General features: G+C 43.4%; 1 protein-coding gene and 1 pseudogene across 1 annotated transcript in view; one reads left to right on the forward strand and one right to left on the reverse strand.

The window, feature by feature from the left end:
* Positions 1-22,226, reverse strand: part of BANK1 (B cell scaffold protein with ankyrin repeats 1) — a 292,948-nt gene that overhangs the window by 11,566 nt on the left and 259,156 nt on the right. Inside the window, exons 12-13 of the mRNA XM_061585556.1 lie at positions 14,859-14,924; positions 7,708-7,886 (exon numbers count right to left, since the gene is read on the reverse strand). Of these exons, the coding sequence (XP_061441540.1) occupies positions 7,708-7,886; positions 14,859-14,924 (245 nt within the window). The remainder of the gene's footprint in view (positions 1-7,707; positions 7,887-14,858; positions 14,925-22,226) is intronic.
* Positions 2,997-3,114, forward strand: LOC133364740 (5S ribosomal RNA; annotated as a pseudogene).

A 22,226-nucleotide genomic window follows, 5' to 3' on the forward strand; every position in this document is an offset into this window, starting at 1 on the left:
CTCCATTTCCTGACTGTGACTGCAACTGACACAAATTACAATCACAGGAATAGGGTGGGTCTTGAAAACATTCATTCCAAGTGCCATAAGGCCAGGGTAAAGAGGTGGATCTTTAGCATTCACAAAAAAAATACAATACATCTCACCATAGTGGGGAAGACTGCGAGCATCTCAGTCTGCTGTCAAGGTGCTAAATGTTGATGGGCAACTTCAAGATGTCTCCTACTCTCCCTTCTTAGGGTTCTTTATCTTTAAATCAGACTTGGAGTGGATAGCCCTTCAAACAGAGGACTCCTTCAAAGAGAGGATTGTCCTCTGGTTAGTAGGATACATGGAGACACTATCACCAGGAGAGTATAACGATTACAGAGGGCTTGTTCACACAGGTGCTGGGACTGGTTAGTATGAGCTGCCCTACTAGGACCAACCCTTTTATTGGCAGATCTTTTGGGTCTTTCCCAGCTGTGGAGATCCAACAATGTAACTTTCTCAAGGATAGAGGGTCAGCAATGCAAGAAGCTCCTCCTATTGATTTTCTGCCTGTTACTCAGCTATTCAAGGAAGACCTGCCAGAAAAAGGTGGTGCCCCTTCTCCTTAATGTCTACAAAGAGAGATAGCTCTTCCTATCATGGTGGACTTGATGGATGAATAATGGAACACATTGCTACCAAGTGAAATAAAAACAAGTTGCAAACAAGGAATCAAAGCTCTAAAAGGATATGTAGCCAGGCAATCATAATTGTTAAACTACCAGTTTATCAAAGAGTCTCAGGGCTATCTTGAATGGCTTTTGGTTGAAGCTGTGGAAGCAGCATGGACTCAGTGAGATATTTAGGGGCAAAATTAATTAAAACCAGATACACTTTATTGCCACAAGCCTCCACCGGGTCCATCCAACATTGTGGGCAAAATTCAATTCATACAGTCTAGGATGGCTCTGATTTAGTCAGCAAGTTGGTGATGTACAACACATCAATAGAAGGGATTGGATTAGGGCAGCTGGAGGGTACTCTGCTGTGCTGTCCTCAGCTTGTGGGGCAAACACAAATCCCCTTTTACCTGAATTTGAGAACACCTTCAGAGGGCTCTGATCTCAGGGGCCAAACATAGGAGGGAAATGGGCCACTTTGCTTGGGCCTGTAAGTCTTGGAGTGTCTAGCCTCAGCTGTAAGATTGTTACCATGAGATGGGGAAATAAGGCTAAATTGTAGATCATACATGAGGATGTTTGTTTATACTTATTTCCCTGTGTGCCTATGTGGGCCACTGCGGCAGAAGGCTCTGCCTCTGATCAATGCATATTCATTTGTTATATGTCTGAAAAGAGCCCTGTGTACACACCTGTATGTGCAGAGACCTCTGCCCATGTATTCAGGATCCCTGAAAAATCAGGGTTCCCAAGTACATGGAGAAAAAGCCTGCCATGTGTGTCATTGTATGCTCGCAGATCTTTTCCACTTATTTCTAAAAAGTTTACACCAAAATGAATGGAAACAATGTTTCCCTAAACAGATGGCCGTAAATACTCTGCAGACCAAAATTAGTTTGGCTACAGATTCTTTTGTTGAAATGACATAAGGTGCTTCCAGATGTGGACAATTTAGCAGCACCCATTCATTGATGTTTTGCTTTAAGCTGCAATAGCAACTCTGCTTCCAGACTTTTAACAGCCTGTATTGAAATGGGCAGTCCCCCCTTTCCCCAACCCAAGCTTTTTGGGGTGGGGGTTCATTTTCAGCGGGCTAAAAGAATGAAATACTCCCTCCCCCCTCAATGCATTCTTGATCATGACTGCTCCTCCCCTGATATTTAAGCAGGGGGGGGGACGGTAAAAAAACAATAAAGACAATGCTGTTTGGAAAGAGAAGGATTAAAGTGATGAAACTGATTCCTTGAGAGGATACTCAGACCAGAAAGAAGGAAATGGCTAGATGAGAGCAATCTATACAGGTTGGAACCATGGTATGATGGGCCAGCTATACCTGGGGAAATTGTGCTCCTATTCCATTTAGTTAAAAAAAGATTTTCTGAGTAGGGAGGGGGAGAAAGGCTGGACAGGAAAAGCATGAGAAGGGGATGTTTTATTCAAGACATTGTGAAAATGTCCTGAATGAAGTGTGGCTATTTCATAGTAAATAGTCAGTGTGGAAGCAGCCATTGAGATATATGGTAAATGGTTTCCAAAAAGCTAAGTGGAACAGGGAGTGGGGTTGAACCTTTTAAATATACAGTTTTGGAATCTGGCACAAGGGTGGTATTTTATGGAAATATTTATACATACCTGCTTTGTAAATGGATTGAGGTACACACTGCTTTCTGCACTAAGACTTTCTTTTTGTCTTGTCACAGGAACTCCAAAATAAAAAAAATTACTTGCAACTTTTTGTATCCAGCTGGTTCTTAGCAGTTTGGTACTGGGATCTTTGTTTTATAGTAAGCAATCCAATCAAGTTAAGGGCATAGCGTGCACAAGGTTTAAAGCAGGCGTGGGGAAACTTTGGCCCTCTAGAAGTTTATTTATTATTATTTTTATTCATTTATTGAATTTATATCTGCCCTTCCTCCCTGCTGAACTGCAACTCCCATTACCCTAGCAAGCATGGTCAGTGGCCAGGATGATGGGAGTTGTGGTACAGCAACATCTGGAAGGTCAAAGGTTCCCAACACCAGGTTTAAAGCCTTATACGATCTGGCCCCAGTTTACTTGAAGGAAAGCCTTCTTCCATATCTTTTTCCTGTCAATAGATGTGAAGATGCCCTTTTATGTGTACCCCTGCTGTCTGAAAAACATCTCCAGGGATGCTTTGGTGGTAGTGCCCTAGTTGTAAAATGCAAATTTTATGTAAATTTGTGTAATGGGACTGCACCCCAAGTCTTTTAAGGGCCAAGACCACCCCTGCACATGACACCTTTCTCTCCAGGCAAAACCTCTTCTTTTTAAGAGGGTGTTTGCCTTGCATGTGAAGTTCCTATGGGGGCTGCAATCATTTACCAAGCCTACGGCCATACTACCCAGAACACACCCGATCTTTCTGATCTCAGAAGCTAAGCAGGGTCAGGCCTGGTTAGTACTGGGATGGGATACCGCCTGGAAATACCGGGTGCCGTAGGCTTAGAGGAAGGCAATGGTAAACTACCTCTGAATACCTCTTACCATGAAAACCTATGAATACATCCAAAAGATTCATAGGGTCTCCATAGGTCATAATCGACTTGAAGGCATATAACAACAACAAAAACAATAGTTTACCGACAGTGGCCCTGGAACAACACTGACTAATGACATAATGCCATTCTGACAGTACATTGCCGGAAGGGAAGAGCTCCATTCATTTGCAATGTTGGGGGGAAAAAAAGGTTTTTTAAAAAAACAAATGTTTTCAAAAAAAGAAAAGAAAGAAAAAGAAAAAAGTTGTAGTAGTAAATCCACACACCCTGAATTTTACTAAAGATTTATACCACCCTCAAAATTGGCCAGTGTTTATATTTGGGGGGGGGCATTGCTCACCATAAATCTGGCAAAAACAATTTGGTGAAAAAATCAGTGGATCAATGCTAAAACAAATAAACAACAAAAAAGATGCCTGTTCAGTAGGTTCTAGAGAAAGTATTAGTGGGGGACCTTGTAAATTAACTGTAGGTATAATTTATGAGATAACGGTAATGTGAGTTACGATCAGGATGGTGAAAAATGTCTGTGAGGAAGAAAATAACCCAAACTGTGTTTACAACAGCTGGTCACGGTTTTTTTTTGGGGGGGGTTCAGTCTTTTCTTGAGTGCCATTTGGTCTTTGCGTTCACTAGGGATATATCTACCCCAGAATTTCATTCTTTTTCCCTATGGCAGGGATGGGCAACCTGTAGCCCTCCAACTCCCATCATCCCTGTTAGCCATGTTGGCTGTGGCTGATGGAGTGGCACAGATTCCCTATCCCTGCACTAGTTCCCCATTTTCTACACTAGTTCTGCACTGAATGTGAAAGTTTGCATATCGGGCTGGTGGCACCCACAGAAATTCAACCCCCCCTTTGTGAAAAATAACCTCTTAAGCTGAATAAGGCAGGGTGCAATCTTTCACCATCTCTTGGCAAGCATTCTGGCAAAAGAAAGGGTGGGATACAGAATACTGTGAATTATCTCTAAAGCAGATGTGGAACTTTTGGTTCTCCAGATGTTGCAGAACTACAACTCCCATCAGCTCCAACTAGCATGGCCAGTGGCCAGGGTTTTTGGGAGTGGTAGTTCAGCAGCATCTGAAGGACCAAAGGTTCCCCACACCTGCTGTAAAGTGATAACTGCCATTCCTTCCCCTCTCTTGGGACAACCACAGAGAGCTTCCTTCCAGTTCTCTCTGTGATTTTGCTTACCTTTTTGTAGAGCCTGGTCTCTTCCTGCAGAAGCTACTACTTCTTGTAGAAGTTACTATGACTTCTGTTTTACTCAGAGTTCCTTTCCCTCTCTGCTGTTGTAAGATGAAGTCAGACATGACAGATGATGAATGAGCAGGTGAATGAGGAGGACAACACTAAGAGAATGCCGGAGAGGAGTTTTCACAGATGGCTATAGTAGCTCTCAGAACTGATAGCTGTCACAGTCATCCAGAGGCTTCTGACCAGATGGAGGTTCATTCAAGGTCTCCTGTGTAAGCTGGCCCTGGTGAACATGAGGCAGGTTGTTGGTGATGCATTGTGCCAATTGTCACCAACCTGGAAGAATTCAGGGCAGGGGTTGTGCTGCCCCTGACAACTCTCTGTAACTTGTTAGGGAGGTCTGACTCACACTTTTGAAGATCTTTAGTCTAAACAGAAGATTCTTTGGTCCAAAAATATCAGTTGCCTAGAATTTTAGCATTCCACACAGATGCTCACAATTAAAATAATGAAGCATTTTGTGTTCTATGGGAAGGCATATCTCAAGATTTGACAGACATAAAAACTATGGTAAAGCCTATCAAAGTCTTTCCATGAGCTTCACCAATCTTTGGTTCAGGCCTTTTTTAAAAAAAATTCTACAGTTCCTTTCTCCAGCTATTGAAATGCTAGTTAAATGTAATTTACCATACATGCTTTCTTCCTCTGGTCTTTTTCTGATAATAGAATTTCTGAGCTGGTGTATTTTTTCCTTAAGTAAGAAACAAACACACAAGCTACAACAAAAATCAATAGCTGCAGTTGATTGTTAAAAATAATGAATGAGTAGCTGGAGAAGTTGGGCTTTTAAGTATTCTGCACACTTAAGCTTCTAGCACAGGGAATTATTTTTAAAGGCATGGGGAATAATTCTTTGTGGGTGTATGTTTTTAAGGTGAATCCTGATAGTTCCAGCATTTGAAGCCCAGGGATCTCTGGAAAGTTTTCTGCAAGTGCTGTCACCCACTCACACAGGAGGCAATAATTGTCATCCATACAAAGATGGATTAGGGCCTCGTGGCCCTAATCAGAAGGAAGCATTTTATAATCATCCAAGAAGCAATGTACTAGCAGGAAGAATCTGTTCAGATTTATTCTGCCAACTTTATTTGTGCTTCCCAATTGCTCTAGTTGCCTTAGAGAAGTACAAATTAAATCCTCACACAATGATCCTGTTTAGACATCAAGGTAGACAACGGCTAGAAGTTGGCTTGTTTCAAACCATAGTTAATTTTAACCATAGCTGGTCTGTTTGGACAATGTGGCAAGCAGTGGTTAAGCAACATCAGAAATGAAAATTGATAATAACTACCCGTTGTTTTCAGTGGCACTATGAGTAACTTTAGCTGGATTGGGCCATGCAATTTAAATGACTATTAAAGGTGCTTCAGTGGTTCTGGTGTTAACATGTGAGCTGGGAAGCCCACAGTTCAAACCTTGACTCAACAGTGAAGTGTCATGGATGCTTCTGGCAAGCCACTATTTCTGAGATTTGACCCCTACCCCATTCTGTGATATAAAGATATCAGTATTGACATTCAAAAAGCCCCATTTAAATGCACGATGATGATTCCAGAAAGAGACATCTACAGTACACATAGTGATTCTGCTGCTTGCTTATGCTGCAAATAAATTAACAGGATCAGAGCAGATGGCACAGCAATTGTGCCAGAAAACCAGCAACAGTGCAAAATCGCACACATAGTCCCAGGTCAGACTCAGTCCATCAAACTATGGTTTAACAGACTGGGAATGTCCCATGTGTCCATTTGCTCTTGCCCCTCTTCGGCCTTCCATCCCTCATGTACCCAGCTTTGGTGAAGATATCCTTTTCCTTAAACCAAACTTTCTTGTGAAATCTGTAACAGGACACTGTGGTTTAAAAACTCTCTCCAAACTAGGATCTCGTCTTGGTTTCATATCCTGGTTTGGAGAGAGCCCTTAAATCACAGTTTGGATATTATGAGAAAGGGTAGTTTAAGAAACAGGGATTGCTTCACCAAAGCTGGATGTACAACGAGAGGAGTGAATGAGGAATGTGTGTGATGTGGCTTACTCCTGGTTCAATAAACCATAGAGATGATGATGTCTGGATTGGGCCTAAGAAGGGGTTCTTATGTGAGTGATTTTTTCCTGTCACTTCCTGTTTGGCATGACCCTCATTGATATGATCATTGGGAGAAGCAGCCTTCTCAAAGAGACCTAAATTCTAGCAGCTCCTCTGTTCACAAAGATTTTCCATTTCTCTTCAACAGAGGAACACCCAAAGCTGCTCTTCTATAAGGAAGGGAAGGGAGAAGGCCAGTTGCACAGGAGTTCCATTTCTACATTATATTATTATTATTTATTAAATTTATATCCCACCCTTCTTCTGAAAAGGAGTCCAGGGAGGTATTATACACATACTGGAAGTGATGGTTGTTGGCAAGTCTGACAGTCACATGTGCATGTTTCCTTGTGGGGAGATCAAGCTACACATTCATATGCACAGCTTTTCTTTTCCAGAGCTGACTATGAAAAGGAAACACATGTGGATGTGGTCATTAAAAAAGCATGCATGGTCTGGAAGTCCTAAGATTTGACTTCTCTCCTGGTTACACATAGAACGATTCACCAGAGTGGGACAGCTCAATGGCACAGATAGAGATCATTCTGACCAAACCAGAAATTGGTGATATTTGCTTATGCGTTCCATGTCCAGAATAGCAACCCAGCAAATATGATTGGCATTTGCAGTTTTGGTTGTTTTCAGCCCACAAATGATACATAATTGATTACTTCTCCTTGCATTTGCACTGCATTTTCTTTGCACTGAAATGACTGGGGTGGAATAACATAAAAACAACACAACTTACACGATTTGCGTAATCTTTGTAATTAAGTATGTAAATTATGTAAATTACATAATTTCATGACAGCAGACAGAGAGATGGATAATGTCATTTTTGGCAGAAGGCAGTGGAGCTTAAACAGTGCTTTGCTTGCATAAGATCCCAGGTTCAGTTCATGGCATCTCCAGTTAAGAGGATCAGGTAGCAGCGATGGGAAAGCCCTCTGTTTGAGACCCCAGAAAGCCACAACCACTCAGAGCAGACGTGCTGAGCCAGATGGACAAAGAGACTGACTTGAGACAAGACAGCTTCCTATATTGCTAACTCTTGTATATCCAAGCCAAGTTTGACTGAAAACATACAACACAGCAGTTGAAAAAGTCGAAGCCCACCAAAAACATTAGACTTATCTTGTTGAAGATAGCAGCTGGCTCACGACACCCCATAAAATTCATGAGGCTTCTACCTGCTGGGTAGCTTCTAATCCATGTTGGTGATCCTGCCATTGTTTGAATTTCTCCACAGCTTCATCCACAGAAAGTGTCCCCCTCTTCACCTGCTCCTGTAATAGGATGAGTTCTTCTTGCCTCAATGGGATCCTTGGCTTGACAGTAGTGTATGTTGTCCTGTCACCACACACTCTGTCTGTAGTGAGCAAAGGCAGACATTTAAGACCAGGAATGGAAATATCTGCTAATTTCTGTTCTGTCAGCTTCTTATTTTTCTGATCTGAAATTCTGTTCACATTTCTGCAGCAATTTGCAATTTTTTTTAAAAAAAAGATCCTCATGAAAATTCTTCAGCATTTTAGTGCAAATTTCTCCTACTAAGCACATTATTGCATGCTATTTTGACAAATACACATTTTTGCACACAATTTCTCCTAATATAATGCATTTTTGTATTTTATTTTCACTAATATATTCCTTTTCACACACATTTCCCCCTAATATATGCATTTTTGGTGAACATTCTATGGTTGGAAGTCTGCATCAGAAAATTTAGATAACTCCAAATGTTGAAGGATAGCTCAGTTTGTTTTCATATTGTTTTAGAAAGTGGAAATTTGATAAATTTGGCTTTAAAATGTGTACCAAATTTAATTCCCCCCCATCCCAATTTAGGACAAAGGCATCATTGTGCCTTGAGCTGTATATTTAACAGAAATGTCAATTTCAGAAACAGAGAAAATGGTCAGGCCATGGGGAATTACTGGGCATTTCTTCTACGGTGTAAGTTAACTGTGATGCAGGGGCTTATGAGCATGAGCATGGCATAATGGTTAGCATATCAGACAAGGGTTGGGGAGATGTGAGTTAGTTGCTTGGGCTAGTTGCTATCTTTCAGCTTACTCTAACTCACGGGGTTGTTGTGAAGGGTAACCCATGTATGTCACCTTCAGCATCCTGGTGAAAAGGCAAGAAATGAAATGAATACATAAACCAAAATGGTAAAGATCTCAGTGAGAGGAGGCAGATGTTGCTCCACCCTGACTCCTCAAACACCAGCCTCCAGCACACTTAGCTTGGTCAACATTTATATGTACTATCATAGCTTTGCCACTGCTCTCATTACAACTTTCGTTCAATGTTGAGGGGAAAAAAATAACACTAATGGGTTTTGGGCTGTATTTTCCACCCCAATGAATTTTCCAATGTATGATGGCCTGATATCTTGACCCCAGATAATGTTTCTGTCGGTGGTGTCAGGAGAAATATGCTTGACAATATTCAAACACCCAGAGCTAGAAAACACTTATTCAGATGTAGAATATTTCTGAGCATTTGACTCCAGTGCTCTTTGTTGACCTGTCCCTGGCCATTTTTTAACGAAAAAACGATTGGGTGCTTTTACTAGGCCAATCCTCTAGGTTAGGTTAGGTTAGTAAATACACCTCAGTGTTTTTCTGGGGCATTTTATGTTCCAGGAGTTTTTTCTCTTTCCAAAAGAGAAACAGTAAGGGATAACTGGTTGAGATTTGGGGACATTGTATGGGTGACGGTTTGTGACAACTGACTACCCTCTAGGTCTACTTATGTGAAAACTGCACAATTAAAACTGTGTCAGGGTAGGTTTTTGCTCAACAAAATTGGATGAAGATAGGGATGGGGAAACTGCAAGTTTTCCAGATATTGTTGGCCAATGGTCAGGTATGATGGGAACTGTAGTCAAAGAACATGTGCAGGGCTGCACATTTCCCATCCATGTACTAAGAGATCAATAAGTGGTACATATTTCCCTAGGATCTTGATTCTCCCTCGCCTGTTAGGTCTAATGTATTTGACTCTGGATCCCAGCTGGAATATCAGTAAGCTTTAACCTTTGGGATAAAATCATTTATTGATAAATGAAATGGATGCTGCCCACACAGAACAGCAGGAAGCTAATATCTAGCTGCAATGGGGGGAGTGGGGCATCCTGGTGTACAAAGCAGTCACATTCATGGCCATTTGCCTGATTAATTAACTCTCCACTGAATTTAGCTGTCATTAGAGTTTCTGTTTTGAGATAGCACTATACCATTAACTAATTATGAAACTCAAGAAAGGAAGTACTGACACATTACATTAAGGCCAGGCAGTCTGGTTTACAAGCAAGGACAGGAACTGCAACATTACTGAGATAGCTTCTCGCAGCAACTAAACAGCGTGCACATCACACTTTCCCAAAGAGAAAGACTGTATCGTGTTGGATTAACTCTGTACTACAGCTGTCAGAGCCGGCTCTAGGCATGCCGGGGCCCTTGGGCATCAGCTTGCCCTGGCTGCTGGTGTGTGTGCGCATGCGCGCACACACATGCAAGCAGCCCCCCACACCCCCACCTACTTGTCTGCTGTCTTTTACCATTGCCCTTAACGAAGATGGCAGCCGCGGATTCCCTAAGGGGATGATGTGTCCGCTGCCATCTTTGTTGATGGCACACACGCATGCTACGCGTGCACATCTCTGCCATCAACTAAGATGGCGGCAGGGGCTTCAGTACCTTAGGGAAACTGCGGCCACCATCTTCGTTAAGGGCAATGGTAAAAGACAGCAGACAGGCAGGTGGGGGGCATGGGGGGGCACGGATTGCAGAAGGGGAGCGGAGGGGCGGGTGAGGGGCCCCCTGTAGCTCCAGGGGCTATCAGGCCAGTGGCCCACCTGGCCGCCCTTTAGAACCGGCCCTGACAGCTGTGCACAAATAACCTTTCAAAACTCTCCAGCTCATTTGTAGGCAGAGAAATTAGAGGGACCATTTCACCAAATTTCTCCAGGGTGCAGAATAGGATGGGACAAGCTATGATTGCTATATTCTCCCTCCACTGTCAGAGACAGTATGGCTCTGAATGTCAGTTCCTGGGTGGGGAGAATGCTGTTGCACTCAGGTTCTGCTGTTGGGCTACCTAATCTGTGGGAAGCTGAATGTTGGAAGATTCAGGACAGACAAAAGGAAATACTACTTCATGCAGCACATAGTTCAGTGACAGAAGTCACTGGATGGCTTTAAAGGAGGATTAGACAAATCCATGGAGGATACGGCTATCAGTGGCTACTATCCACAATGTTGGAGGCAAGACACCTCTGTACACCAGTTCCTGAGGATTGCAGCTGGGGAGAGGGCTATTGCACTCTGGTTCTGCTTGCAGGCTTCTCACAGAAATCTACTTGTGGACAGAATTCTTATGTTTTTATTCACTAAGAGGCAAAAAACCCTTGCGGTTTAAGAACATACTTATAGCCAGCAGATATTTCTATCAAACTCTTAAAAGCAGAGAAATTGGGCGGCTATAGTGAATGCACCAGGAGAGCAGGAGACCTGACCTCCTCTCTGGGATATTGTACTGCCCTACAAATTTGTCAAAATGCAAACACAATTTGGGTTGGTCTCTCACAGTCCAATCCACTTCCTGTGTAGGTTCAAAGAATTTGGTAATGTGTGCCTCTGAGCATATGGTGAGTGGCTGTATAATGACTACACTCCCCACCCTGAAAAAGGAGTGGGTTATTCTACTTTTGCTCCATTATTCTGCCATTCCAGTATATACTTTGGGTTCTACTCTGCTTGTCTTCTGGACATCACCATTTAAAAAGTTTATCTGATCTAGTTTTCCAAGGAAACTCAATGAAGTTAACACATCAGTAACATAACAATATACAACAGAGAAGTATCCCCAAGTTAATCGCAGTCACACAGTCAAAGCTTTCACCTAAAATAATAAACAGTTCCAAAGCAGCCTTCGAATAATCACAGAACTAGTACAGGGAAGAAATTAATTAGTCATCTGAAGGCCTTTTGAAAGAGACATATCTTCACTAACCACCTAAAGTACTTTAATATTGGGGCATATGATGCACCACACAACTGCATGTGCAACATGTTTCCTTGCTCTTTTGAAAATAGTATAGTGCTGATTTTTGTAAGCTGCTCTGAGACCCTTTTTGGCTAAAGGGCAAGGTATAAATGCCTTAAATAAATAATACTTTACCTGCCTACATGGGACTGTTTCTCTTTATTTTATTTATTTTAATGTTTCACCTGGTCCAATCTGCCTCAGCCAGGGATCCACTAGAGAAGCTGGGCCTGCCGTAGGGAAGCCGGTGGAAGCCAGTGCAAGACCCCCAAGAGAGCATGTTCTGGGGCATGTCAGGGAGGGGCTGGAGGAGAGAAACTTACATCCAGGTCCTGTCTGGCTCGTCCTGCATCGCCCCCGTCCCGGCAGACACTATGCCAGGAAAAAGGGTGGCAGGAGGAAATGTGCATTTTGTTTCCTTCAGTCACATCCTCCCAGTGCAGCCAGTGGCCTCTACTCCCAATGGCTCCTGAATGGCAGCTGGGTGTGGTAGCCCTTTCATCAGCTCCGCTTCTGCTGGCTCCACTCCTGCCATCCAACGATGACTTGGATTGCTCTGCCCATGGGGTAGGATCTGTAGGCCAGGCCTTCATTTGTATAGTTGTGTTTTTAGGGGTTTTTTTTGGTTGTGCTTGTTTTAACTAGTTTTAATGTTAAATCGCTTTGGGTCATTTTGTGAGGAAAAGTGTCTAAGAAATAACAATACACCCTTACCTGGGAGTAAGCTGCATTGGGCATAGTGGGTGTGGGACTTACTTCTGAGGAAGCATATATAGGGTTGTGCTGCACAGTAGCTCCAAAAAGGCTCAATGGCAATTGATGGTTGATACACCAAAACTCCCTGTGGAAGTGATCTAGAAGCACAGGGCTGGCGCCAGGGAGCAGCCAGGTTGGGCCCTGGCTGAGGGTCCTTGAACCCAGAGGGCCCCCTGAGGGGCCCCTCCTTAGGGTGGGAGGGAGGTGCTCCCATAATGCAATTTGCGGCAGTGTTGGCTCCCGAATCTGTCACAGATTGCAGAATGGGAGCTCCCAGGCACTCCCCCAATACAGATAGCAGGGGCTTCAATAAGCCTGCATGCATGCCCCACCTACCTCTCCCATCCCTGTGAATGCCATGTGTGCTGTGCATGCCTGCCTGCCATCAGCCAAGATGGCAATGGGGACTTCCCGAAGGAGCTGACGCCCCCGATGCCATCTTCGTTGATGGCATGCATACATGCTACGTGCTCATGTCACTCACATGAGACAATGCAAGAGGTAGGTGGGATGCATGGGTGGGCACTGCTGGCACATGGTAGGCTGGTGCCCAAGAGCTCCTACTGGAAGGAAGGGCAGAATATAGATCAAATAAATAAATAAATAAGGGCCCAATCATGCCTGGCACCAGCCCTGTAGAAACACATCAGTGGTGCTGATGTAATAAATGTTGTGGTGGCCAATTCACAATTAGACAGTTACCTCATGGTAGCAAGCTGGTGATGATGAACTCTGCCTAGTTTTCTTTAGAAGAACATGGTGCCTTCTCCATCATGATCACACAGCACTCTTGTGTTATCACAGGGCTTTTCTGTGGTCATTCAACCAACAATATATTGATCCTCATTTTACAGTCTTGTAGCAATGCAATGCATCTTTTTAAAAAAGCCACTATTCTGATTTTGTTCCATTTTCACTTTTTATTGCACCTGGTGGGCTATGCATAGCACAGTGGAGTGGAGAATCTGTCCAGCATATTAAAAATACATTTTTTCCAGCAGGTGATTGATGTTTAGAAATTATTTGAACTTGTAGAACAGTAACCTTGGACATTGGTGCACCAGCAGTGTTAATAATACTGATATTTAATCATCTCCTAGGAAAATGTTATAATACTGCTTGAAGGTTACAGTGAACTCACTGCTCATAAAAATGGAACAAACATTCAAATAGAAATTCTCTTTTCATTGATTAAATGGTTATGAACACAGTGGTTTCCTTACAGGGCCCAAAATAATATGCTGATATCCAACTCTTGGTACGTTTACTCAGAAGCAAGTCCCATTGGGATGAATGGGGCTTATTCTTTATTAAGTGTACATAGGTCTGCATCCTTAAATTGTTGCCATGCCCCATCTACTTGGAAACTTTCAGTTATCTGAGTTAAAACATAAGACTTGAGCTTGGAGGAAAGTAGAGCCACATGGCACAGCTCCTGATAAAGACTGTACCACTTCAGACTGAAAGTGGTAGACTGCATATTTGAATGCTTCCACATTGACAACCCATGCCCTGCAGGTTAAAAAAAGTAGCAGAATTAAGCCTAGCTTTCTCTCGTATAGTGTTGTTGTTTTTCTGGTGGGGAGCACTAAAGCAAACAATCCTACACCTGCAATTTCAAGCATAACACCCCTTGATTCTACTGATTATGTAGTTCAGCTCTCAGTGCTAGAAGTGGGAGCACAGGACATTGCTGGAGCAGGAATGACATGGTCAGAGAGAGCCCCGTGCTGATATTGCTTCTGTCCCTGTGCAGCATGTGTGTTGAATTCAGACTTCGTCATGCATAGAGTAGAACCATTAAAACCAATGCGATTTAAGTTAGTCATGATGAACAGCACAATTCAACGCCCCCCTCCTTATGCCACACATAGGGGGTTGGATCTGCTCAGCTCTGCCAGATGCTGAGCATGCAGGTGGAAGGTCAGCTGGGGTTATGCCTACATGTGGAAAACCCCCAAATGGGGCATTCAAAGGCAAGGAGGAGGTGGGGCTGAGGCAGCCTGGGATCCACTGGACCCAATCTGGACTGGATCCAATCTGGATCCACTGGACCCAATCCACTGGACTGGTGCCCAATCTGGACCCGACTACTGCACCAGCCTAGAGCTGGTGCACGGATTGGGCCTGATCATCCTGCCCTCCTTCCACTGTTGTCACTCTGAGTGGCCGGGCTGTTGATGCAGCAGGGGCTCCGCCACTCCACAAAGCCTCCCAGCAGGGGGTGGAGCTTTGGATTGTGTCCTTTGTTTTGATCTAGCTCTGTAACAGTCACATTTGCCCTGTGCCATTGGCAGTGCAGGCTGGCAAAGAGCCATAATAACAAATGAGAAACGATTGCCAAAGTATAGATGCATTAACATTTACTCCTAGACAGGCAATGCAGACCTACCCTGCTATGAGTTGTGCCAGGGATATCAACCAGCAAATGAGATAGTTTTGTAGATAGTCATGTTGAGCCACTGAAGTGCCATTAACAGCCTGTCTGAACCAAACATATGAAAAACAACAGAATCATCAAGTCCCATACCTGGTTTTCTGGCAGTACATGGCAGCTTCCCATTACCAGCATTTCTGTTCGCCTTCTGTTGAAAAACTACAACAAACAGCAAATTAGGAAATGAACAATGGCAACAGAACAACCAGTATATAGATTACTGTTCAGAACTCCATGGTCTTGTAAGAGTGTCTTAGACCTTTGAAAGCAGACTTGCCATGGGAGAAAGGGCAGGATATAAATCAAATAAGTAAGTAAGTAAGTAAGTAAGTAAGTAAGTAAGTAAGTAAATAGATGGTGTGGACTGGTTTTATTTTGGAATGCCTCCAGAACTGCCTTCTCTTGCCCAAGTTCTAAGATCATCCCCCGGAGTCCCTTTCCTCACCGTCTGAAGTGAGAAGGGTGGGGACCAGAAGCATCCTGGCAGGTTTGATTGAACTGCTACCCTAGCTTCCTGGCAAGTGGGTCACTGTTGCTTACCAGGAGGAAGAGATGGATGGCCAAGGCATCAGGGAGATCATGTTTCTACTGTATCAACCTCCCCACTGCTTTGTCTCTCCCTATTTCCTACCTGGTCCAGCTCTGCACAGGCACAGGCCAAACTTGAGGGAAAGCTTGGTTGTGTGTCAAATGTAGGGATGTACAAATTGGTCAATTCTGGTTTCTCTCAGTTTTTCATTGTTCCTCTCTTATGTTCAATATTCCATATTTCTGCATCAGTTTGTGATTTTTTTTAAAAAAAAGTCCTCATGAAAATTCATCAGCATTTTAGTGTGAATGTCTCCTAATATACTTCTCTTGCTTGCCCATCCTGCCATCTAAGACCCTCGCCCAAACCACTGCTAAGACCGAAACAGTGGCACTGGTGGTGGTGGTGGAAGAGGTGGTGGCAGTGGCAGTGGCGGCAGCAAAGCAGGACAGTTGCTGAGAAGTTGCCTTGGCCCATCATGACTGTTCCTCCCTGGCTTGCCTGGGTCTCTTGCTGCTGCTATCATGATGCTGTCATTTGCAGTGCCATCTGTTGGCATCTGGCACTGTGGACTACTGCATGATGAGTCCTTAGACTAATATTATTTGTGAGATATACATTTTGCAAACAACATTTCCTAATATAATGCATTTTGTATGTTATTTTCATGAATATATACATTTTTATTTACACTTTACCTTAGTAGACACATTTTTGTATACGTTATTTGGTTGGAGATCTGCACTAAAAATTGAGAAAAGTGTGGATTTTCACAGGATAGCTGCATTTTTGGTTCACTGATTGTTTTGGGAAGTGCAAATTAGGTAAGTTCACATTGAAATGTAAGCTGAGCTAAATTCATCCCCCATCTCTAGTCAGCAGTGAGGGTAAACAGGCCAGAGGCAGAAGGTGCCCAACATAAAACCAATGTCACCTTACAATAATTGATTTTGAGTTTCGGTGTTTCAAAATAAAATATCATACAGAATGAAATTACAATGTACCATTTGTAATTCAGTAATATAAGAGCATTGGTCAGGGTCTGAGTACTTTTGCAAGGCACTGTACCTCTTTACCCTGGCCTTTGACTCATCAGATGTGTGTTTTCAGGACCCACCCTATTCCTGTGACTGTAATTTAACTGTTTTTTAAGTCCTGAATGTTAAATTGCTATAACCCACCCTAGGACCTGGTGGTGAACAGTGGGTAATAATTTATTATTATTATTATTATTATTATTATTATTATTATTATTATTATTATTATTATTATTATTATTATTATTATTATTATTATTATTATTATTATTATTATTAACAGCAGCAGCAGCAGCAGCTCAACAGAAGCAGGAAGAAAGCTATGGCGGTGGCAGAACTTCAACCCTTAATTAATAAGATCTGGTTTGCCAGTCTTTTTTTCTAAGTCACATATAGACATATTCCATGTTGTTTTTTGCAGCTCCCCATTCCTCCATTTTAAAAAACTCTCTACAACTTGTGGAAAAAGATGTCCCTGCCCACCTGTATAAGAACAAATAAGTAGACTTCTACCATATATGCAATTGTGAGTGTTTGTGAATTTGGGCATGCATGGCACACTGAAGTCAGAAAAGAATGACCTCTTCACTTGTGTTCCAGAATAGCAGCTCTAGCGGTCTGTTGCACTTTTTTTTTTTAAACCACCATCTTTAAACTTATTGGAGAATGATCCTATCCAACCCATCAGGGCTATGGTGATGAAAATTGAAGCTTGCAAGTCTTTACTCTAGACTAGTTAATTCAGAAGGCTTTTCTCTCTGTCTCCAATTATCATCAGCTCTGGTTCTGTCCGCCATCAGCATTATCCTTGAGGGAATGTGGCCCTTGACAGAAAAAAGGTTGCCCACTTCTGTTCTAAGAGATTGCAGCTGCAATCCAATACACATTTACCTGGGAGTAAGTTCCATTGAACCCACTGGAGCGTTCTGTCAGACCCCTATTCTGGGTCTCGTCTCATAAAGGATCTCTCCCACTGGCCCCAGCACAGGTCTCTCACGATCCCACTACTAGGCGCCACCACCTGACACTGTGTCATGCAATACTGCCCTGAGACTGTGCCTTAGTCTCCTCCACAGATTGCTACATAGTGTCTGGGTGCACTTACAGGCCACAACCCCCCTGTATCTTTCTGCCTTTAAAGATTACAGCCCTGGGTTGCTTTGGATACCTGCTGATGTTACACTATCCCTTCACCACTGCCACCATTGATACTGTTCTCAGCTTTGGTATTTGCTCTGCCCACCCTTCTGGTCTCTAATATCCCAGCCAAGGATCAAGCGTGATGTTAAGCCGAAACTATTTATTTATTAACGCAAGGAATAAACAAGATTACTTTAAGTTCAGTCAACATGCGTGTGGTTACATATAATAGTTTTCTCTTTATATATCTTAGTCCTAAAACCTGCCTCACTACCCGCCTACACACAAATCCACCCCTCCAAAACCCAGAACCAACAACTAACTAACCAACCACTCTCCAACTGTCATTCTCTCATTTATACCTTCAATTACGCAGGCACTCAGCCAATCACAACTCAGCATTCTTCAACGTTCCAACCCATGTACTCCCCCCTCTCACTCACTCCACTTACCACAATTACCCTACAAAACGGACACTTACCATAATTACAGTACAACATTTACAGGGGCATCACACGTGCTTCTTAGTAGACGTGCTGGATTGCAGCCTAAGTGTTGCTAGAGCAGGAGGCTAGGCATCGGAGACTGGATGCTGAAAGCCTTGCTTTGAGACCTCCCATTAGGCCTTCCAGAACCCTGCATGCTTCCAGCAAAACAACCTCACTATGACGATGGTGCAAGAGCAGCTGGCTTGGCAGGGCAACACTGTTGAGCCAGCCTCCCAGCAGTGGCATCGCTGCAGCTCACTGGGATGGGGCAGGATGGCAGTGAGGTTAGGGTGGCATGGGTGCACTAGTGGGAATGCTGGACTGGCCCCACTAGGGTGCCTGCCCTGCGCTTACCAGTGTGCTGCCCCACCCTCCACTAACCCAGTATGCGACAGTGCCACCACACTGCCAGGAGACTGGCTTCACAATGCGACCCCACCAACCTGGCTACTTCTGCGATGGCATAAGGTTTTCTGCCAGCCTAGTGCCCTGCACTGGTGGCAGAGGAGGCAGGGTTTGGAAAGAATTCTATTCTGCCCAATGGATGTTGAGTCATGGGCAGGATCACTGTGTTAATCGCTACGGACAGGAGAATTAAGAGTGGGCCACTAACAAATTGCCAGAAGAGAAAATAAATTGAGTCCAGGACATTCAACAATGCCCCCCTCATTAGTTAGTATTTTAATTGATAGGCCTGGGAATTTCTGCTGAGTTTTGCAATGCTGCAGCAATAAAAAAAAATGGAATTGCTTCTCCAGCTGTTCAAAGTCAGATTGCTAGAACCACTTTACATTCAGCATCTTGGTGAAAATAATTTCAGCTGGCAACAAATGCTCTGAGTGGGTGAGGTAAGAGAAAATAAATTATTCACTGTTTTGGACTGAATTAGGAAAACACATAACTAAATTGTAATACAGCAGGCACAAGGGCAAACCGGGAGGGATCTTCAGAGAAAACAACAAAGGAACATTTTTGCCATTTATACAACATTGAACAAGCTAGGGCACTACATTTTAACATGGACAAACTAGAGAGTATCCAGTGGAGGGTCAACAGTGGAGTGAAGGCCCTGGAAAACAATAGTCAAAAGAGCCAGGTATGTTTTGTCTGGAAAAAAGATTATTAAGGGGCAGACATGGTTGGACTGCCCTGAAGAAGATGAAGGAGACTGGTTCTCTGTTGCTCCAAAGGGCAGGACTAGGACCAATGGACGGAATTGCAGGGAAGCAGATTTTGGCTATACATTGGGAGAAACTTCCAAATGGTAAGAGCTGTTTGCCAGTGGAACAGACTGCCTAGGAGCTGGTGGTCTCTAATTCACAGGAGGTATTTAAGCAGAAGATGGATGCTCATCTGTTAGGGATATGTAGTTACATTCAGCACTGCACATTCTTTATTGAGAAGGGGATTAGACCGGGAGACCTCCAAGGACCTCTCCAGGTCTATGATTCTTTGAAATTTCTGCCTTGATTAAACTTGGAGCCATACATGTTTGCAACCTGGCTTCCATACACATGACCCTTACTGGAGGGAGTTTGTGCAAAACATGGCCTTCTGATTTAACTGCCAGCAGTGTGCTCCCTTCTTCTCCTTCTTCAAAAAAACAGCAATTGCAGATGGACCTCCTGTTGCCCTTATCCAACCAAACAGCTGACCAGCACAATAACAGATTTGGGAAGAAAGTCGTGTGCATGCAGCCCCTGAAATTGTGCACATGCCCATTTGAGTTGAGGCCGTTATGACTCTTAACACCTATTATTCCAAGATTTGTGTACCCCTCAAACATTTGTGGCATCTGTATAGTGAGCCTACTTTTTCTCGTCTTCCATTTTTGGGTGGAAACATAGGAAGTTGCCTTATATTGAGTCAGACCAATCTGCTTCAGTATTGTTCACTCTGACTGGCAGCAGCTCTCCAGAAATTCAGACTGGGTTCACTGGGGATTGAACCTGGGACCTTCTGCATGTAAAGCAGATGTTGTCCCACTGAGTTATGGCCCTTCCCTGCCGTAGCTCTGTAAAAATTCTTTTACAGAGGGGGATGAAGAGGGTCAAGGCAAAGAGGTCAAGGACTGCATGGAATCTGGCCAAGGACCACAAGTTGCCCACCTACCCCTGCTGTAAATCTTCTTCCATATGCAGGTCTCCTTGTTTCGATAGGGATACCTGGTTCTACACAGCCGCCTCAGGCAATAGCAGCTACAGGCCTTCTGATCATGCCAGAACACTCCCTACTTGAGCAGATGAGCTGAAATGAGTCTCCTATGATCCTACTCTGAGCCAAGTCCTTCCCCTTTTAAACCCTTTGGGGGCCAACAGCCCCTGCCTTCTGCCAGTTTTGTTTTTTGGGGGCTTAGATTCTTTTTCAAATAAAGATTTCCCAGCATAACTTGGTATTCCCCATGAAAGGAGTAGCCCACTACACGTTGTTAGCCTCCAAGTCCCATCACCCCATCTGGCATGGCCAATGATCAGGGAGGAGAGGAGTTGTAGTCCATAACATCTAGAGGGTACCATGTTGGCTAGCCCTGTCCCATGGTATGCAGGAATCCACTCCTACCTCTTGCTGAATCACTGAAGTCTCCAGCACAAAGTCACTGGATTCTCAACAGGAGAGTAGAATGGCGTAGAATGGTTTATATATTAGTATAACCCTACCTAATTTACACTTCCCAGAGCAATACATGAACTGAATTGCAGCCAACCTTCAAAATTCCTACTTCTCTGAATTTTGTGCTGCAGTTCTCCCATCATATTATGTATATGAAAATGTATAATACAGGAAATTGTGCATAAAAATACACACAAAATGCATTGTATTAGGGAAAATTGCTTGCACAAATATGTATATGAGGCAAAACTGCAAACAAAATTGTGTAGAGTTTAAAATTGTGTAAAAATGCTGATAGATTTTTGTAAAGACATTAAAAATAATAGGGAATTGATGCAGAAATGTTGAAATTTTGACCAGAAAAATTATAAAGAGAGAGAAAGTGAAACTGACAGATTTGTCTGTCTCTAGCATGAGCATCCCAATGCCGGACCAGAAAAGGAGTTGTGCTTTTGCAAGCATCTGGTGTGTGTGCTCAGAAAAGGCTCATGAGCACTTGAAGTGCCCACCACCACCTCCATTTCTCTTCTCCCAATAGCTGAAATAGCTGCAGGCTCTCTCAGAGCCCTGCTGTGGTGTTTTTGTGCCAAAGGTGATGGGACTACCTGTCCCATCACCCTGTGGGACAATAATATAAGTAGTGCCATTTCCCCACAGGGAATGATGGGACTCATAGTCCCAGTTCCATCGCTGGCTTAGAAGCATGTTCAGCTGGGACATCTGGAACATCCATTTCTCCTACTTTTCTCCTTCCTTTCTCATGGGATGGGGAAGCTGGCATCTGTCTGGCATCAGTTTTGAGACAAGAGTCTGCAAGCTGTGTCCTGCTTGCCCCCAAACTGTAAGCAAGCAGCTGAACAGAGGTGCTCACTGTTTTCATCTCCCTAATTTGAATTATGACAACATCCCTAGATATAGACCCATGCTGCTTGACTTCAAATACAATGTCTGGGTTCCAAGGCTGAAGCTTATATATCCCTGTTGGTGTGCTGTGATTGGCTGTAGGGTTAGTAACAATGATTTTCTTCTTTAGGGAAGGGGTGTAGCTCAGGAATAGAGCATCTGCTTTGCACAGAGAAGGTCTTGAGTTCAATTGCTGGCATCTCTAGGTCAGATTGGGAGAGAACCCCATCTAGAATCCTGGAGAGCTGCTGCCAGACAGTGTTGACAATACTGAGCTACATACAATACAATACATACAATAGTCTGACTTGCTATAAGGCAGCTTCCTATGTTCTGATGGCTGTGGAAGCAAGTGCAGGCAGTCATCTGGGACTTTCTATGGGACTCCAACAGAAGTTTTAAAAATTGTAATGTTATGCCAGCAAGCATAGGATTCCTGCTGGACTTATATGATCCCCTGTGCACCTGTATTTAAGACACCTGCTTTCTTAATGAGAGTGATGATCATATACTGATTCTGTGCAGAAGACATTAATAATTGCCTTGGGAGTGACATCTTGAAAAGGGACATTTATGAGATGATTTCAGATAATACAGTAAACCAAAGCAGGAAAGAGCTATTGAGGCTACATTCAGAAACATTAACTTTGGTGAATTCAGTTCATTCTCTCTGATCTTATTTTATCTGCTTTAACTACCCAATGTAGGATGTTGAGACAGCAAAAGACTGATTTGCTCCATTGGAAGCACCACC

This window comes from Rhineura floridana, chromosome 9 (genome assembly GCF_030035675.1).
Source record: "Rhineura floridana isolate rRhiFlo1 chromosome 9, rRhiFlo1.hap2, whole genome shotgun sequence".
Taxonomy (NCBI): Eukaryota; Metazoa; Chordata; class Lepidosauria; order Squamata; family Rhineuridae; genus Rhineura; species Rhineura floridana.